Source organism: Coregonus clupeaformis, chromosome 31 (assembly GCF_020615455.1).
Source record: "Coregonus clupeaformis isolate EN_2021a chromosome 31, ASM2061545v1, whole genome shotgun sequence".
Lineage (NCBI taxonomy): Eukaryota > Metazoa > Chordata > Actinopteri > Salmoniformes > Salmonidae > Coregonus > Coregonus clupeaformis.
In genome coordinates this window covers 28,291,120-28,307,377 of record NC_059222.1, presented here as the reverse complement: position 1 = coordinate 28,307,377, position 16,258 = coordinate 28,291,120, and the positions used below count along the sequence as shown (strand labels likewise).

Below are 16,258 nucleotides of genomic sequence, written 5' to 3'. Positions count from 1 at the left end.
AGAGAGAGAGAGAGCGATAGTGAAGAGAGAGAGAGAGAGAGAGAGAGAGAGAGAGAGAGAGAGAGAGAGAGAGAGAGAGAGAGAGAGAGAGAGAGAGAGAGAGAGAGAGAGAGAGAGAGAGAGAGAGAGAGAGAGAGAGAGAGAGAGAGAGAGAGAACAGCAGCGTGATGATAGTGCAAAAGTTGGAAATGGAAATGAGAAAGAGAGTTGGAAATAAATAAAGAGAGGAATAAAATATAAAGAGAGGGGGAAGAGGGATGGAGGAAAGAGAGGCAGAAAAAAGAGAAGCAGAGTAGAGGAGTGGTTATGAGGGGGCCAGCATGCAAACAGCTCCTTTATGCGTGTGCGTCTGTGTGTGTGTGTGTGTGTGTGTGTGTGTGTGTGTGTGTGTGTGTGTGCGTGCGTCGGTTAGTCAATGACAGAGAGATGAGGTTTTCAAGAAAGAGAGCAGAGCTGGGGTCGTGAGGTCAGGGGAAGACGCTGACCTTCAGAACAGATCTAGTATCAGCTTGTGCAGCATTTAACCCTAGTGCTGTCTGAGGTGTTAGTGGGTTAGGAGAAGATGCAGAGACACACAGCAGGAGAGCAACCATCAAATCTGGGGTACGTTCAGAGACGACAAGCAGGTTCCCAATGAGTTGTATCAATGTTGACTTGCACTGTGCAAGAAGTGCAGTGAGGTTCCTCTCCTGTTGTTAGATGTGATGTGTTACATGGAACCAGGCTAGGCAGATTGAGGTGGTTATAATTAGCTTAAAGCATTAACATTGGTATGCAACGCTAAAACCATTGAATCGCATATAAATAATGCCACCGATTTACCCGCAGGTTATGTGTGTGTGCGTGCATGCGTGCGTGCGGATGTGTGTGTGTGTTGAAGAAGTTGAACGACAGACAACCAGACACACAGGGACACACGCCCCTACTGATTAAATTAATAAATTAACCACCCAGTGATGGTGTGTCAGTGCTGGGCCAAAACAAAAGCCTGCACACACTGTAGATCTCCAAGACCAGGGAGTCGAGAAAACTTGTCTATACACTGTTATAGCATCACACACATACACACACAGTAGGTATCCATAAACACACCCAAAATGAGGCAATACAAAAGTATCTTCTCTAGCGTCCTGACAAGACAAAAGGACGGGACAGACAGCCACCAAAGGAGGACGTGTAAGGAACAGACAGTCAAGTCATGGTGACACACTTTCCCTCTCACACATACACACCCTCCCGCCCTCACCCTGGTGTTGCAGCTGGTCTAAGTCCATGTATTTAGAGGGTCTGGGGTTGAAGCCCAGGGCAGCTTCTCTCTCTGCCTCTTTCCTCCTCTGCTGCTCCTGCTGCCTCGCTCTCCTCGCCACCTCCTCCTGAAGCTCATCCAGCTCGCTACGGCCAGCGCCTACACACACACCGTATGCAAACACACGCATGCACACACACACACCGTATGCAAACACACACACACACACACACACACCGTATGCAAACACACACACACACACACACACACACACACACACCGTATGCAAACACACGCACAGGAACGTGGGAGAAACAAACTTTTGAGTATAATTACTGTACAAACACACACACACATACACTCTACCACTCTGACACCATTACATATCACACACACATATATACACACACCCAGGTTGTTGTTCCTGCCCCAGCTAGGTGCTGGCAGCTCCTGCAGGATGGCACTGGTGCTCTTAGACTTGGGCACCGAGCGCCACGATGGACCAGACATCAACACACGCTTCTGACCTACCTCCCTGAGAGAGAGAGAGAGAGAGAGAGAGAGAGAGAGAGAGAAACTCTGTGAGACTACAACAAGGACAAAACACATTGCGCTGCCATGATGTGTGTGTGTGTGTGTACCTGTCAGGGCTGCTGCTGTTCCTCTCGCTGCTCTCGTAGCCACTCTCCATTCTCTGGATCAGACAAGGCTGAAGCTCCGCCCCTCTCAACAGGGGAGGAGGAGGGGGGCAGTCCGTACCGTTGCCTAGCAACCCAGGCTTCCCTGCCACCCCAGCCACCCCCTCAGTGTCTCCCCCCAAGCCCCCTACACCCCAGGCCACCTCTCCTGCCCCTTGCAGATCAGGCATGTTAGTTGGACAGTGTTGATGGAGCTTTGGAGGTAGACCGGGCCCGGGCAGGGTGCTGTAGCCCAGCGGAGAGCCTCTCTGGCGGGTAAAGATGCTGTCGATGTTCAGGGCCTCCCTCCGTGGCCTCCAGGCCGGCCGATAACATCGACCACCAGAAGAACTGGAGAGTCAAACATATAGCAGGTAACACTGTAAAAGGTTAACTTACTGTAACAAGCAAGGAGAACAAACTTTACCACAACACTTGTTATATAAGCCTTCTACTGTGTAACACTCACATGGACTTGGACTATATGGAAGTACAGTGCCTTCGGAAAGTATTCAGACCCCTTGATTTTTTCCACATTTTGTTACGTTATTCTAAAATTGATTAAACTGTTTATTCCCTCATCAATCTACATACAATACCCCATAATGACAAAGCAAAAACAGTTTTAGACAAAACTGAAATATCACATTTACATTAGTTTTCAGACCCTTTACTCAGTACTTTGTTGAAGCACCTTTGGCAGCGATTACAGCCTTGAGTCTTCTTGGGTATGACGCTACAAGCTTGGCACACCTGTATTTGGGGAGATACTCCCATTGTTCTCTGCAGATCCTCTCAAGCTCTGTCAGGTTGGATAGGGAGCGTTGCTGCACAGCTATTTTCAGGTCGCTCCAGAGATGTTCGATCAGGTTCAAGTGCGGGCTCTGGCTGAGCCACTCAAGGACATTTAGAGACTTGTCGCGAAGCCACTCCTGCGTTGTCTAGGCTGTGTGCTTAGGGTCGTTGTCCTGTTGAAAGGTGAACCTTCGCCCCAATCTGAGGTCCTGAGCTCTCTGGAGCAGGTTTTCATCAAGGATCTCTCTGTACTTTGCTCCGTTCATCTTTGCCTCGATCCTGACTAGTCTCCCAGTCCCTGCCACTGAAAAACATCCCCACAGCATGATGCTGCCACCACCATGCTTCACCGTCGGGATGGTGCCAGGTTTCCTCCAGACGTGACGCTTGGCATTCAGGCTCTAGAGCTCTAGAGCTCTGTCAGAGTGACCATCGGGTTCTTGGTCACCTCCCTGACCAAGGCCCTTCTCCCCCGATTTCTCAGTTTAGCCGGGCGGCCAGATCTAGGAAGGGTCTTGGTGGTTCCAAAATTCTTCCATTTAAGAATGATGGAGGCCACTGTGTTCTTGGGGACCTTCAATGGTGCAGAAATGTTTTGGTACCCTTCCCCAGATCTGTGCCTCGACACAATCCTGTCTCAGAGCTCTACGGACAATTCCTTCAACCTCATGGCTTGGGTTTTGCTCTGACATGCCCTGTCAACTGTGGGACCTTATATAGACAGGTGTGTGCCTTTCCAAATCATGTACAATCAATTGAATTTACAACAGGTGGACTCCAATCAAGTTGTAAAAACATCTCAAGGATGATCAATGGAAACAGGATGTACCTGAGCTCAATTTCGAGTCTCATAGCAAAGGTTCTGAATACTTATGTAAATAAGGTATTTCAGTGTTTTATTTTTAATACATTTGCAAACATTTCTAAAAACCTATTTTCGCTTTGTCATTATGGAGTATTGTGTGTAGGTTGCTGAGAATTTGTATTTATTTAATCCATTTTAGAATAAAGCTGTAACGTAACAAAATGTGGAAAAAGTCTAGGGGTCTGAATACTTCCCGAAGGCACTGTATATGTCAGTATAAATGTGTGTTTATGTTCAGTAGCACCCACCTAGACTTGGACTCGCTGCTAGTGCTCTCATCCTCCCAGTGAGGCCCCACGGCCCCTGCCTCAGATCCCAGCACAGACCCCCCTATACCCGAGGAAGAGGAAGAGGACATGGGACGGGAGGAAGAGGAGGAGGAGACGGGATAGGAGGAACAGGTAAAGGAGGCGGCATGGGAGGAAGAGCACGACGACATGGGACGACGAGAGGAGAGGAGGAACACAGCTGTCTCTTTATAGTCCCCCTGCTGCAGGGTCGGGGAGGGTGGACGGGGGGGAGCCTCTGCTACTGAGTCTGATAGATAGATAGAGAGGGTGGTTAGATTGTTTTTGTGTTTACGGTTCTCCAACTCTGATCCTGGAGGACTATAGAGTGTGCAGGCTTTTGTTTTAGCCCAGCACTAACACACCTGATTCAATTGATCAACTAATCATTCGCTGAATCAGATATGTTACTGAAGTGGTATTGTAACATTATGTAATTCACCTGTTGCGTCTGCACTGTGTACAGGAGTGCCGCTGTCATGGTTACCGACCACGGTGGTCTGCGAATCATTGGACAGGTGGCTGCCTGTTGACTGGTGGAGAGAGCGATTTCGAGATGCTCGGTGGCTGGAGCTGTCTGAGGAATCTGTACGGGTATCACTGGATATGGAGGGCTCCCGCCCTGAGAGAGAGAGAAAGAGAGAGAGAGAGAGGGAGGAAGGCAGAGAGAGGGGGAGAGAGACAGACAGAAAAGGAGAAGAGAGAGAGTTTTAGGGTAAGTGTCAAGCTTAAGGAGTTTTGGGGTGAGGGTCAGGGTTAGGGTTTAGAGGTCAGAGGTCAGGGGTTAAAGGTTACCAGAGTCCTCGCTGTCATAGCCAGCCTTGCTGCAGTGCAGGTCCAGCTGGGGGTTAGAGGAGGGGTTGTCTTGCGATACCACCGGCGTCCCTCGGGGGTCAGCATAGAGCAGCAATAGAGGCTGGTAGTGACCCTTTATACACCGCGCCACCACATCCTTCCACTTAGGACCGATCTATCGAGATAACACACACAGACACACACTACTAACTAACATATCTACTGTTGTGCCCTTGAGCAAGGCACTTAACCCCCAAAGATCCAGGGACGATGAATTTCCGTTCTAACCAAGTGGACAATAAAGTATCTATTCACTCTATACATTAATGATATCCTTTATACAGGTAAATTCTAGATAACACACATATCAACTATCTAACTAACTAATTCACTCAGTCACTGACTCACCTCTTTGACATGAGCGTCGTCGAAGTACATCCACTTGCGTATCTTAGTCTGGAAGAAGAATGTGGAGTAGTGTTTACCATAGTAGCACACCATACCAACCAGGTACAGCTCAGCCTGACGAGCCCTCTCCTCTGTCACACGGTAGAACAACTAGGGGAGAGGGAGAGGAGGAGAGAGAAAGAAAGAAAGAGAGAAAGAGAGAGGTGAGAAATCAGATGTACTAGAGGATAAAATAGAGAAGAATAGGTATGAGGTATGTTGTCTGGGCAATCTAAAGAAATCAAGACCACATTAGCCCACTGAGCTAAAATCCTGCTAAGGTTAATCATTGTGTGTAAGTGTTTGTGTGTGTTTGCGTGTGTGCGTCTCTTACATCCCCCAGGCGTAGACAGGTGCCCAGGCTGTGAATGACGTCCTCAGCCAGGTCCGAGTGGTCTGAATCCCAGACCAGGCCGATGGACACTATCTCTGGAGAGTTCATCAACACACGGCGGATACGCAACACCTCCCCACAGTTACTCTACAGGGTTGGAAGTGAGGCAGAAGAAAACAGAAAATAATAAAATTATTCAAAGAGAAGAAGAATGGTTTCAAATGATTATTGTAAGGAATCTGAGGAATCTTATTTGGAATCTGGGAGTAAAAAGAGAGAGAGAGAGAGCGAGAGAGAAGAGGACTCTATATTGTTGAGAGAGAGACAGAGACAGAGAGAGAGAGAGAGAGAGAGGGAGGGGGGATAGTTTGCTGAGTAGTGTTTGTCCAGTAGCCTTCTGTTCTGTTGAGTTCAGAACCGTGTGTTCTAGACCCTTCCTCTGACTCACAACCCACCACAGAGCTGGCAGAACACACACACAGAAACGAACACACAAACGCACACACATACACACACACAAACGCACAGACACACAAGCAAACACACACCAGGGCTGGCAATGCCGGCTCGAAAACAGCCTGAGAACACCCTGGCAACCAGAGAGAGTGCCAGAACACACACACAAAGAAAAACACACACACACACCCTTCATGGGCAACGGGTTGGACTGGGCTGGCACCGGTACTGACAGGAAGGGATTATGCCAGGATGACCTGGTCCTGAGAAAGGGACACACACACTCTCATAGCAACACACACCACTCATCTGAACAACACACAATGGGACCGGGAGAAGTGCATGGGGCTATGGGATAAACGGTCAGTTAGCCCAAGGGACATAGCATAGGGCCAAAACTATCACAGGCAGTGAAGGGATCCTCTCAGCCTCACAATAACAAGATAATGGTGGTGTGACTAGCAGGGAGACTGGGGACTGGAGAGCTGGGGGGTTGTAGAAGGGGCCAGCTGCCAGGCTCTGCCCGGAGAAGAGGCCCTTTGTGTGGATTCTCTGGCAGAGAGGGGCAGGGTGTGTGGAGCAGCACTGGATCTATTCACAGCCTCACACCAACAGCTCTTTACCATGAGGCAGCAGCACAAAGCTCACACACACACACCTGCATGCAAGCCAGTACAAAGAGCTGTCAATGTGTGTTCATCAATGCGTGAGTGTTTTTGTTTGCATGCATGCACACGTGTGTGTGTGTGTGTGTGTGTGTGTGTGTGTGTGTGTGTACACTCACCGGGCAGTTGCGTAGGTCTCCCATGTTGCTGGCGTTGCGGAGCAGCTCTCCAAACATGTCGGGCGTGGGCTTCTCTCTGCACTCTAACATCCTCACAGCCTGGTTACTGCAGCAAGGACACAAACATACACACGTGTCCTCAAGAACACACACTGGAATAAACTATACAAACACATACAGGTAACTGTCAAAATAAAGGAAACACCATCAAAGTGTCTTAATAGGGCGTTGGCCCACCATGAGCCACTAGAACAGTTTCAATGCACCTTGGCATACAGTAGATTCTACAAGTGTCTGGAACTCTATTGGAGGGATGCGACACTATTCTTTCACGAGAAATTACATAATTTGGGGTTTTGTTGATGGTGGTGGAAAACGCTGTCTCAGGCGCTGCGCCAGAATCTCCCATAACTGTTCAACTGGGTGGAAATCTGGTGACTGACACCCCCTATGCCCCTTTGAGACCCCTCTTTCAAAGTCACTGAGATCTCTTCTTCGAGCCATGGCAGCCAAAATAATGGGCAACTGGGCATTTTTATACATGACCCTAAGCATGATGGGATGTTAATTGCTTAATTAACTCAGGAACCACACCTGTGTGGAAGCGCCTGCTTTCAATATACTTTATATCCCTAATTTACTCAAGCGTTTCCATTATTTTGGCAGTTACCTGTATATCATCATGAACAGAACACAGTGTACTATTCACACACATCCTCAAGAACACACAGTGTACTATTCACACACATCCTCAAGAACACACAGTGTACTATACACACACATCCTCAAGAACACACACTGTACTATTCACACACATCCTCAAGAACACACACTGCACTATTCACACACATCCTCAAGAACACACACTGTACTATACACACACATCCTCAAGAACACACACTGCACTATACACACACATCCTCAAGAACACACACTGCACTATTCACACACATCCTCAAGAACACACACTGTACTATACACACACATCCTCAAGAACACACACTGCACTATACACACACATCCTCAAGAACACACACTGCACTATACACACACATCCTCAAGAACACACACTGCACTATACACACACATCCTCAAGAACACACACTGCACTATACACACACATCCTCAAGAACACACACTGCACTATACACACACATCCTCAAGAACACATACTGTACTATACACACACATCCTCAAGAACACACACTGCACTATACACACACATCCTCAAGAACACACACTGCACTATACACACACATCCTCAAGAACACACACTGCACTATACACACACATCCTCAAGAACACATACTGTACTATACACACACATCCTCAAGAACACACACTGCACTATACACACACATCCTCAAGAACACACACTGTACTATACAAACACTGTACTATACACACACAAGCACACACAAGTGCACGTGCGCACACACACACACATATATATTCACACGCACACACACATACATTCGCACTGATACTAGACAGATACAGTGCCTTGCAAAAGTATTCATCCCCCTTGGCGTTTTTTCTATTTTGTTGCATTACAACCTGTAATTTAAATGGATTTTTATTTGGATTTCATGTAATGTACATACACAAAATAGTCCATATTGGTGAAGTGAAATGAAAAAAAGTATTTGTTTCAAGAAATTATAAAAAATTAATACCGGAAAAGTGGTGCGTGCATATGTATTCACCCCCTTTGCTATGAAGCCCCTAAATAAGATCTGGTGCAACCAATTACCTTCAGAAGTCACATAATTAGTTAAATAAAGTCCATCTGTGTGCAATCTAAGTGTCACATGATCTCAGTATATATACACCTGTTCTGAAAGGCCCCAGAGTCTGCAACACAACTAAGCAAGGGGCACCACCAAGCAAGCGGCACCATGAAGACCACGGAGCTCTCCAAACAGGTCAGGGACAAAGTTGTGGAGAAGTACAGATCAGGGTTGGGTTATAAACACATTTCCGAAACTTTGAACATCCCACGGAGCACCATTAAATCCATTAATAAAAAATGGAAAGAATATGGCACCACAACAAACCTGCCAAGAGAGGGCCGCCTACCAAAACTCACGGACCAGGCAAGGAGGGCATTAATCAGAGAGGCAACAAAGAGACCAAAGATAACCCTGAAGGAGCTGCAAAGCTCCACAGTGGAGATTGGACTATCTGTCTATAGGACCACTTTAAGCCGTACACTCCACAGAGCTGGGCTTTACGGAAGAGTGGCCAGAAAGAAACCATTGCTTAAAGACAAAAATAAGCAAACACGTTTGGTGTTCGTCAAAAGGCATGTGGGAGACTCCCCAAACATATGGAAGAAGGTACTCTGGTCAGATGAGACTAAAACTGAGCTTTTTGGCCATCAAGGAAAACGCTATGTCTGGCGAAAACCCAACACCTCTCATCACCCAGAGAACACCATCCCCACAGTGAAGCATGGTGGTGGCAGCGTTATGCTGTGGGGATGTTTTAATCGGCAGGGACTGGGAAACTGGTCGGAATTGAAGGAATGATCTATGGCGCTAAATACAGGGAAATTCTTGAGGGAAACCTGTTTCAGTCTTACAGAGATTTGAGACTGGGACCGAGGTTCACCTTCCAGCAGGACAATGACCCTAAGCATACTGCTAAAGCAACACTGAAGTGGTTTAAGGGGAAACATTGAAATGTCTTGGAATGGCCTAGTCAAAGCCCAGACCTCAATCCAATTGAGAATCTGTGGTATGACTTAAAGATTGCTGTACACCAGCGGAACCCATCCAACTTGAAGGAGCTTTAGCAGTTTTGCCTTGAAGAATGGGCAAAAATCCCAGTGGCTAGATGTGCCAAGCTTATAGAGACATACCCCAAGAGACTTGCAGCTGTAATTGCTGCAAAAGGTGGCTCTACAAAGTATTAACTTTGGGCAGGGTGAAAAGTTATGCACACTCAAGTTTTCTGTTTTTTTGTCTTATTTCTTGTTTGTTTCACAATAACAAATATTTTGCATCTTCAAAGTGGTAGGCATGTTGTGTAAATCAAATTATACAAACCCCCCAAAAATCAATTTTAATTCCAGGCTGTAAGGCAACAAAATCGGAAAAATGCCAAGGGGGGTGAATACTTTCGCAAGCCACTGTATGTCTGTCTTACCAGAGGGACGTGGTAGAGATATAGTGAACCATCTGAATGAAGGGAAGGGGGTCCGACGTGGCTCCACAACTATTACAGACACACTGAAAAAAATACAAATATATATATTATAAAGACATACAGAGACATTCTGTCCTCTTATCCACAAAGGGCCGGTATGGGTGCAGGAACACAACTGATGTGCATCCCCAGTTCTCAGGGGCCTGAGTGTCTGCTGGTCTTCTGTTCCGACACTTTTTGAACCATTTATGTCACTTTTGTAAATAGAATATCCCTATGAATGTGTTATGGAAGTGGTTTAATATATGAATGTCCCACCTGTTCGAACAGCGTCATGGCGAACTTCTGGTGTGGTATACAGTGTTCAGCTGTACAGATGTCCTCTCTGGTCTCGGCGCTGATGTGGAAATGGATACGCATCAGCAGGTTCTCCTGAAACACAAAAACACACACACAGAGTTACACAGATTGTATGTGTGTGTGTTTGTGTGTGTGTGTGTGTATGTGTGTGTGTGTGTGCTCTAGTTAATGTGATTGTGGTAGCAGCATCTATATTTTATAAGACCTGCTGGATGTTCTGACTGAACACATTTACTACCAATCGATCAAATAGTACCTGTCTGACACACACGTATGCAGGCACAAACATACACACAGACACACACAAGGCGTGGAGGCGAGGAGAGGATCTAACTCCGCTGTGTAGGAGAGGGACACTGAAAAATAGCACCTATCCCTTTAGCTCTGTCTCTGTCCCCCCCTCCCCTCCTCCTCCCACTCTCTTCCTCTTCTCCCCTCCTCTGTCCGTTGACTGATCTCTCCATCTCTTATTAGCTTAAAAGCAATTATCTGTATCAATGTTTACACACTAGGATAAACACACACGACTCTTGTATAATCCTATAGAGAGGGACAGTGTGCTTAGCTAAATGGCTAATGCTAGCAGAGCTGGGCTGTGAGTCTTAATAGAGGCAGAATGACACAAAACAGACAGGAGTTAGATGGACAACCCTCCTCCTGCAGGATTTTGTTCCAGCCCTGCTCAAACACACCTTATTTAGCTAATCAAGTAAAATTAGATGTGTTAGGGCTGGAGTGAAAGCATGCACACCCAGTAGCTCTCCATGAGGAGGGTTGGCGTGTGTGTCTGCAGGCGTGCGTATGTGTGTGCAGGCGTGCGTGTGTGTTAGACTTACGAAGCATTCTGCTGCGTCGTCCATGATCCCCAGCTGGAAACGCTGTTCGTCCTGGAAGGTCTTGGCCAGCGCACTCCGCAACACGTCCGACGGTAACACACGCTCACTGCTGAACTGGAATTGGGCAAAGATACTCTATACACACACACACACACACACACTAAAACTGAACAAATTGCAGCTTTAACAGAGGAAAACATACCATAATACAACTCCGTCCAAGTGGTTGCATCTTGGTTGGACGTCTACCATGGTGTGAGGATAGAGCAGGAGTATTACAACAGTACTACAACTATTACCTGTTCGCTCATTGTTTCACTATAGCCAAACTGGGATGCCCCTTTAAGGCTAGAGAGGTGTGTGTGTATGTGTGTGTGTGTGTGTGTGTGTGTGTGTGTGTGTGTGTGTGTGTGTGTGTGTGTGTGTGTGTGTGTGTGTGTGTGTCACGGTGGCTCTGCTGACTGCAGCAATGCGCCAAGGAGAGTAGAGGGGGACTATACACTACAGAGAGGGAGGGAGGGAAGGAGCGAGAAAGGAAGGAGGGGAGATATAGAGAGGGGGAGGAGGGAGGTGTGTGTGATTGAACTGAGGGGAAAGGGGGAGGAGGGAGGTGTGTGTGATTGAGCTGAGGGGAAAATTCCTAAGCATCACTCTACTACAGCAAGAGAGGACAGGAGCAATCGACACCACTACCACATTCATCTCTCCCTCCCGCGGTCACTCCCCCGCTATCTTCCTCTCTATGGCTGAATTTAGACCCAATTCTGATTTTTTTTCACTAATTGGTATTTTGACCAACCAGATCTGAAAAAGGTCTGTTGTGATTGGTCAAAAGACCAGTTAGTGGAAAAAAGATCAGAGTTGGGCTGCCTGTGTAAACACAGCCTCTCCCTTTCTCTCTCTCTCCTTCTCACTCCCACACTCTCCTACCGGTGCGGACGGAGGGCCAAGGGGTGGTGAACATTGTGTTCCAAGTTAGGGATGATAAAAAACCTGATGTCTAATCAGCAGACAGAATCTGTTCAACTCTAGCTTTTCTATAGCCTCACATATACACCAACCATACTTCTTCACCTACAAGCCAGTGTGCCTGCGTGCAAGTGTGTGTATGTGTGTGTGTGTGTGTGTGTGTGTGTGTGTGTGTGTGTGTGTGTGTGTGTGTGTGTGTGTGTGTGTTCTGCTGTCTCAGCTCTTTCAGTCAGCCAATTAATTACAGAGGCTCAGGAGACACTAACAAATACACCACTATACACACACACACACACACACCCTGCCCGACACACACTTATAGACAAACATAGTACACACCGACAATACTACATTATACTATGCACACACTAACACTGCTACACTACACAATGTACTCAGACTGACACACAACCTAATACATTTCCCTACACACACCATCATTAGAATGCATTGCTATACACACCATACGAAACACACACTGTTATGTGTTCTGATACCCAGCATCAATAATACACCCACAGTATACTGTAGAACACACACACTTATACGCGCTAAATGCTACATAAGAGCTTAGGGACTAAACACACAGTAGATATAACCGACAAATCAAATCAAATGTTATTTGTCACATGCTTCGTAAACAACAGATGTAGACTAACAGTGAAATGCTTACGGGCCCTTCCCAACAACGCAGAGAGAAAAAAAGAGAGGAAAATAATAACATGAGGAATAAATACACGATGAGTAACAATAACTTGGCTATATACACGGGGTACCAATACCGAGTCGATATGCAGAGGTACGAGGTAATTGAGGTAGATATGTACATATAGGTAGGGATAAAGTGACTAGGCAACATGATAGATAATAAACAGTAACAGCAGCGTATGTGATGAGTCAAAAGAGTTAGTTTAATTCCAGGGTCCTTGGATTAGTGATGAGCTTGGAGGGCACTATGGTGTTGAATGCTGAGCTGTAGTTAATGAACAGCATTCTCACGTAGGTGTTCCTTTTGTCCAGATGGGAAAGTGCAGTGTGGAGCGCAATAGAGATTACGTCATCTGTGGATCTGTTGGGGCGGTATGCGAGTTGGAATGGGTCCAGTGTGTCTGGGATGATGGTGGTGATGTGAGCCATGACCAGCCTTTCAAAGCATTTCATGGCTACAGATGTGAGTGCTACAGGGCGACAGTCATTTAAACTTGGCTTTTATGGGCACAGGGACTATGGTGGTCTGCTTGAAACATGTAGATATTACAGACTGGGTCAGGGAGAGGTTGAAAATGTCAGTTAAGACACTTGCCAGCTGGTCAGCGCATGCTCTGAGCTACATACAGTAGGAGCTACATTAGCAACGGTCATCAAAATTGTTAAAACGTTTTTAAAACAATTCTAAGAAACTACTTTTTTTTATCCATCAGGTATTGAATGAATTATAGCACATAAAACATTTTACTGGCACGGACAAATAATGAATGGAATCTAATGATTTTGGTGGGATTGCAGGTATTACATTTATTGTAAAATGTCCCTGTTTTTTTCTTAGAATGCACTCACATATAAATGTTCTAACGGAATCAGGTATTTCTTTAATTTATTTATTTTAAATAAAAATATATGTATTTGATTAACATAAAGGGGTGGAATAGGGCTGCAATAAAAAAAAAGGTCCTCTGTCTAGGCCTACTGGCACTCACCTGAGCTGTCTAAACTGCCTCATTAATTACTGTTGTTGTCACGTTCTGTTGCATAATTCAACAAGTGTGTCAATAGCAGTATACCCTCGGACTAAAAATCAATACGCTTGGCTCTAGATCACACCTATCTATGCATACTATACTGTACATTGTTTGCAAGATCAGACATAATATCCCTATAGTCCACTATAATTCATTTTTGGAAGTTGCTTTCATTTAAGCGTGTCTAATTTGTAAACACTTTAACTGTATCAAATTATTACTTTTTTCAATTCCACCAAAAATGAACACACATCAAAATAATGTTATCTTTCTTCTCTTTCTTGTGATGTAAGTGTCGAGATGATGAGTTAAATCCCAGACGAAGATTTAGCGTTCTTATAGATGCAACGGAAAGACAATGTATTCCATTGAGCCCATTTCAGCCATTACCGGGGTGTGTCTGACAGGTCATTACAAACATTTCCGTGGTTGTAACGTTAACGGGAAAAAATGACAGGCAAAAGCAAGAGTATGAAAGAGTCGCAGGAGTTAAATGAAAGCAATCAATCCAGCGAGATCTAAATGACTGACAAGTGGATTTTGTACCCCTAAAACACAGGAAATATATGGCTGAAAAAGACAGATCCTCAGGTGGGCGGGGCAGGCGCGTTGCTAGCTACATAGAGACTTCTACGGCGCTTGTAACGCCAAGGTAGTGGGTTCGATCCCCGGGACCACCCATACACAAAAAACAAAAAAATGTATGCACGCATGACTGTAAGTCGCTTTGGATAAAAGCGTCTGCTAAATGGCATATTATTATTATTATTATTATTACTTCACAGAGCTGTACCTACCTTGAGGGCACAGAAGATGCAAGAGTCTTCCATACACTTGTGAGTGGTCAGCTGCCGGAAACTTCTACGGAAGATATCCAGATGCCACAGAACCTAAGGAGAAAACAAATGCTTTATATATTTACATTTTATATATTGAATATATTTACATTTTTAAGAGGAGGCATGTAACCAAGAGGTCGGACCAGCAACCGAAGGGTTGACAGTTTGAATCCCAGGTCTGTTGGTAAACATTTGGTGGGATGCGAGTCGGGTATTGTGACAGCAAAAAGAGAATCATAAAAAGTCTTCAAATTAAGACATTCAACCTTATTCAAAAAGTGTAGGGGAAAGAAGGAGGAAGGTGACAGTGCATGCTGACGCTAGTGTATGCCCTCCTCCTCCCTCTTCCCTCCTCCATCCCTCCTTCGTTTATTTATTTATGATTAATCGGCTTCCAGCTGTGAAACATCACTACAGCGGACAGAGAGAGGACATACTCTACCTCCATCCCTCCCTCTCTCTATTTACCCTCTCCTTCTCTCTCTCCTCCCTCACTCACTCACTGTCTAATTCTCTCTGTCTCTCTCTCTCTCTTTCTGTCTATATCTTTCTCTTCCTTTCTTTCTTTTTTTATGTCCCTGTATCTCTCTCTCTCTCCCTCTCACTATCTCATCACCCAATCATTGCTCCCCAGGGACACAGAGTGAGATTTCACTGAGAATGACAGTCTAGCACAGCTATACACTGACCAGGTGAATCCAGGTGAACGCTATGATCCCTTATTGATGTCAATCAGTGTAGATCAAGGGGAGGAGACAGGTTAACAATGATTTTTAAGCCTTGAGACAATTGAGACATGGATTGTGTATGTGTGCCATTCAGAGGGTGAATGGGCAAGACACAATATTTAAGTGTTTTTGAACAGGGTATGGTAGGAGGTGCCAGACGCACCAGTTTGAGTGTCTCAAGAACTGCAATGCTGCTGGGTTTTTCACACTCAACAGTTTCCCGTGTGTATCAAGAATGGTCCACCACCCAAACAACATCCAGCCAACTTGACACAACTGTGGGAAGCATTGGAGTCAACATTGGCCAGCATCCCTGTGGAACGCTTTTGACAACTTGTAGTCCATGCCCCGATGAATTGACACTGTTCTGAGGACAAAAGGGGGTGCAACTCAATATTAGGAAGGTGTTCCTAATGTTTTGTACATATGTACACTACCAGTCAAAAGTTTGGACACACCTACTCATTCAAGGGTTTTTCTTTATTTTTGGCATTCTCTCAACCAGCTTCACCTGGAATGCTTTTCCAACAGTCTTGAAGGAGTTCCCACACATGTTGAGCACTTGTTGGCTGCTTTTCCTTCACTCTGCCGTCCGACTCATCCCAAACCATCTCAATTGGGTTGAGGTCGGGGGATTGTGGAGGCCAGGTCATTTGATGCACCACTCCATCACTCTCCTTCTTGGTCAAATAGCCCTTACACAGCCTGGAGGGGTGTTGGATCATTGTCCTGTTGAAAAACAAATGATAGTCCCACTAAGCCCAAACCAGATGGGATGGCGTATCGCTGCAGAATGCTGTTGTAGCCATGCAGAATTCTAAATTAATCACAGACAGTGTCACCAGCAAAGCACCCCCACACCATAACACCTCGTCCACCATGCTTTACGGTGGGAACTACACATGCGGATATCATCCGTTCACCCACACCGCGTCTCACAAAGACACGGCG

At 45.8% G+C, this 16,258-nt stretch overlaps 1 protein-coding gene across 1 annotated transcript in view; it reads right to left on the bottom strand.

Moving 5' to 3' along the window:
* Nucleotides 1–16,258, bottom strand: part of LOC121547014 (inactive ubiquitin carboxyl-terminal hydrolase 54) — a 33,556-nt gene that overhangs the window by 5,450 nt on the left and 11,848 nt on the right. Inside the window, exons 3-15 of the mRNA XM_045209936.1 lie at nucleotides 14,538–14,630; nucleotides 11,033–11,167; nucleotides 10,155–10,268; nucleotides 9,837–9,919; nucleotides 6,687–6,792; nucleotides 5,447–5,593; nucleotides 5,074–5,223; nucleotides 4,666–4,840; nucleotides 4,313–4,492; nucleotides 3,832–4,120; nucleotides 1,888–2,274; nucleotides 1,657–1,781; nucleotides 1,247–1,405 (exon numbers count right to left, since the gene is read on the bottom strand). Of these exons, the coding sequence (XP_045065871.1) occupies nucleotides 1,247–1,405; nucleotides 1,657–1,781; nucleotides 1,888–2,274; nucleotides 3,832–4,120; nucleotides 4,313–4,492; nucleotides 4,666–4,840; nucleotides 5,074–5,223; nucleotides 5,447–5,593; nucleotides 6,687–6,792; nucleotides 9,837–9,919; nucleotides 10,155–10,268; nucleotides 11,033–11,167; nucleotides 14,538–14,630 (2,143 nt within the window). The remainder of the gene's footprint in view (nucleotides 1–1,246; nucleotides 1,406–1,656; nucleotides 1,782–1,887; nucleotides 2,275–3,831; nucleotides 4,121–4,312; nucleotides 4,493–4,665; nucleotides 4,841–5,073; nucleotides 5,224–5,446; nucleotides 5,594–6,686; nucleotides 6,793–9,836; nucleotides 9,920–10,154; nucleotides 10,269–11,032; nucleotides 11,168–14,537; nucleotides 14,631–16,258) is intronic.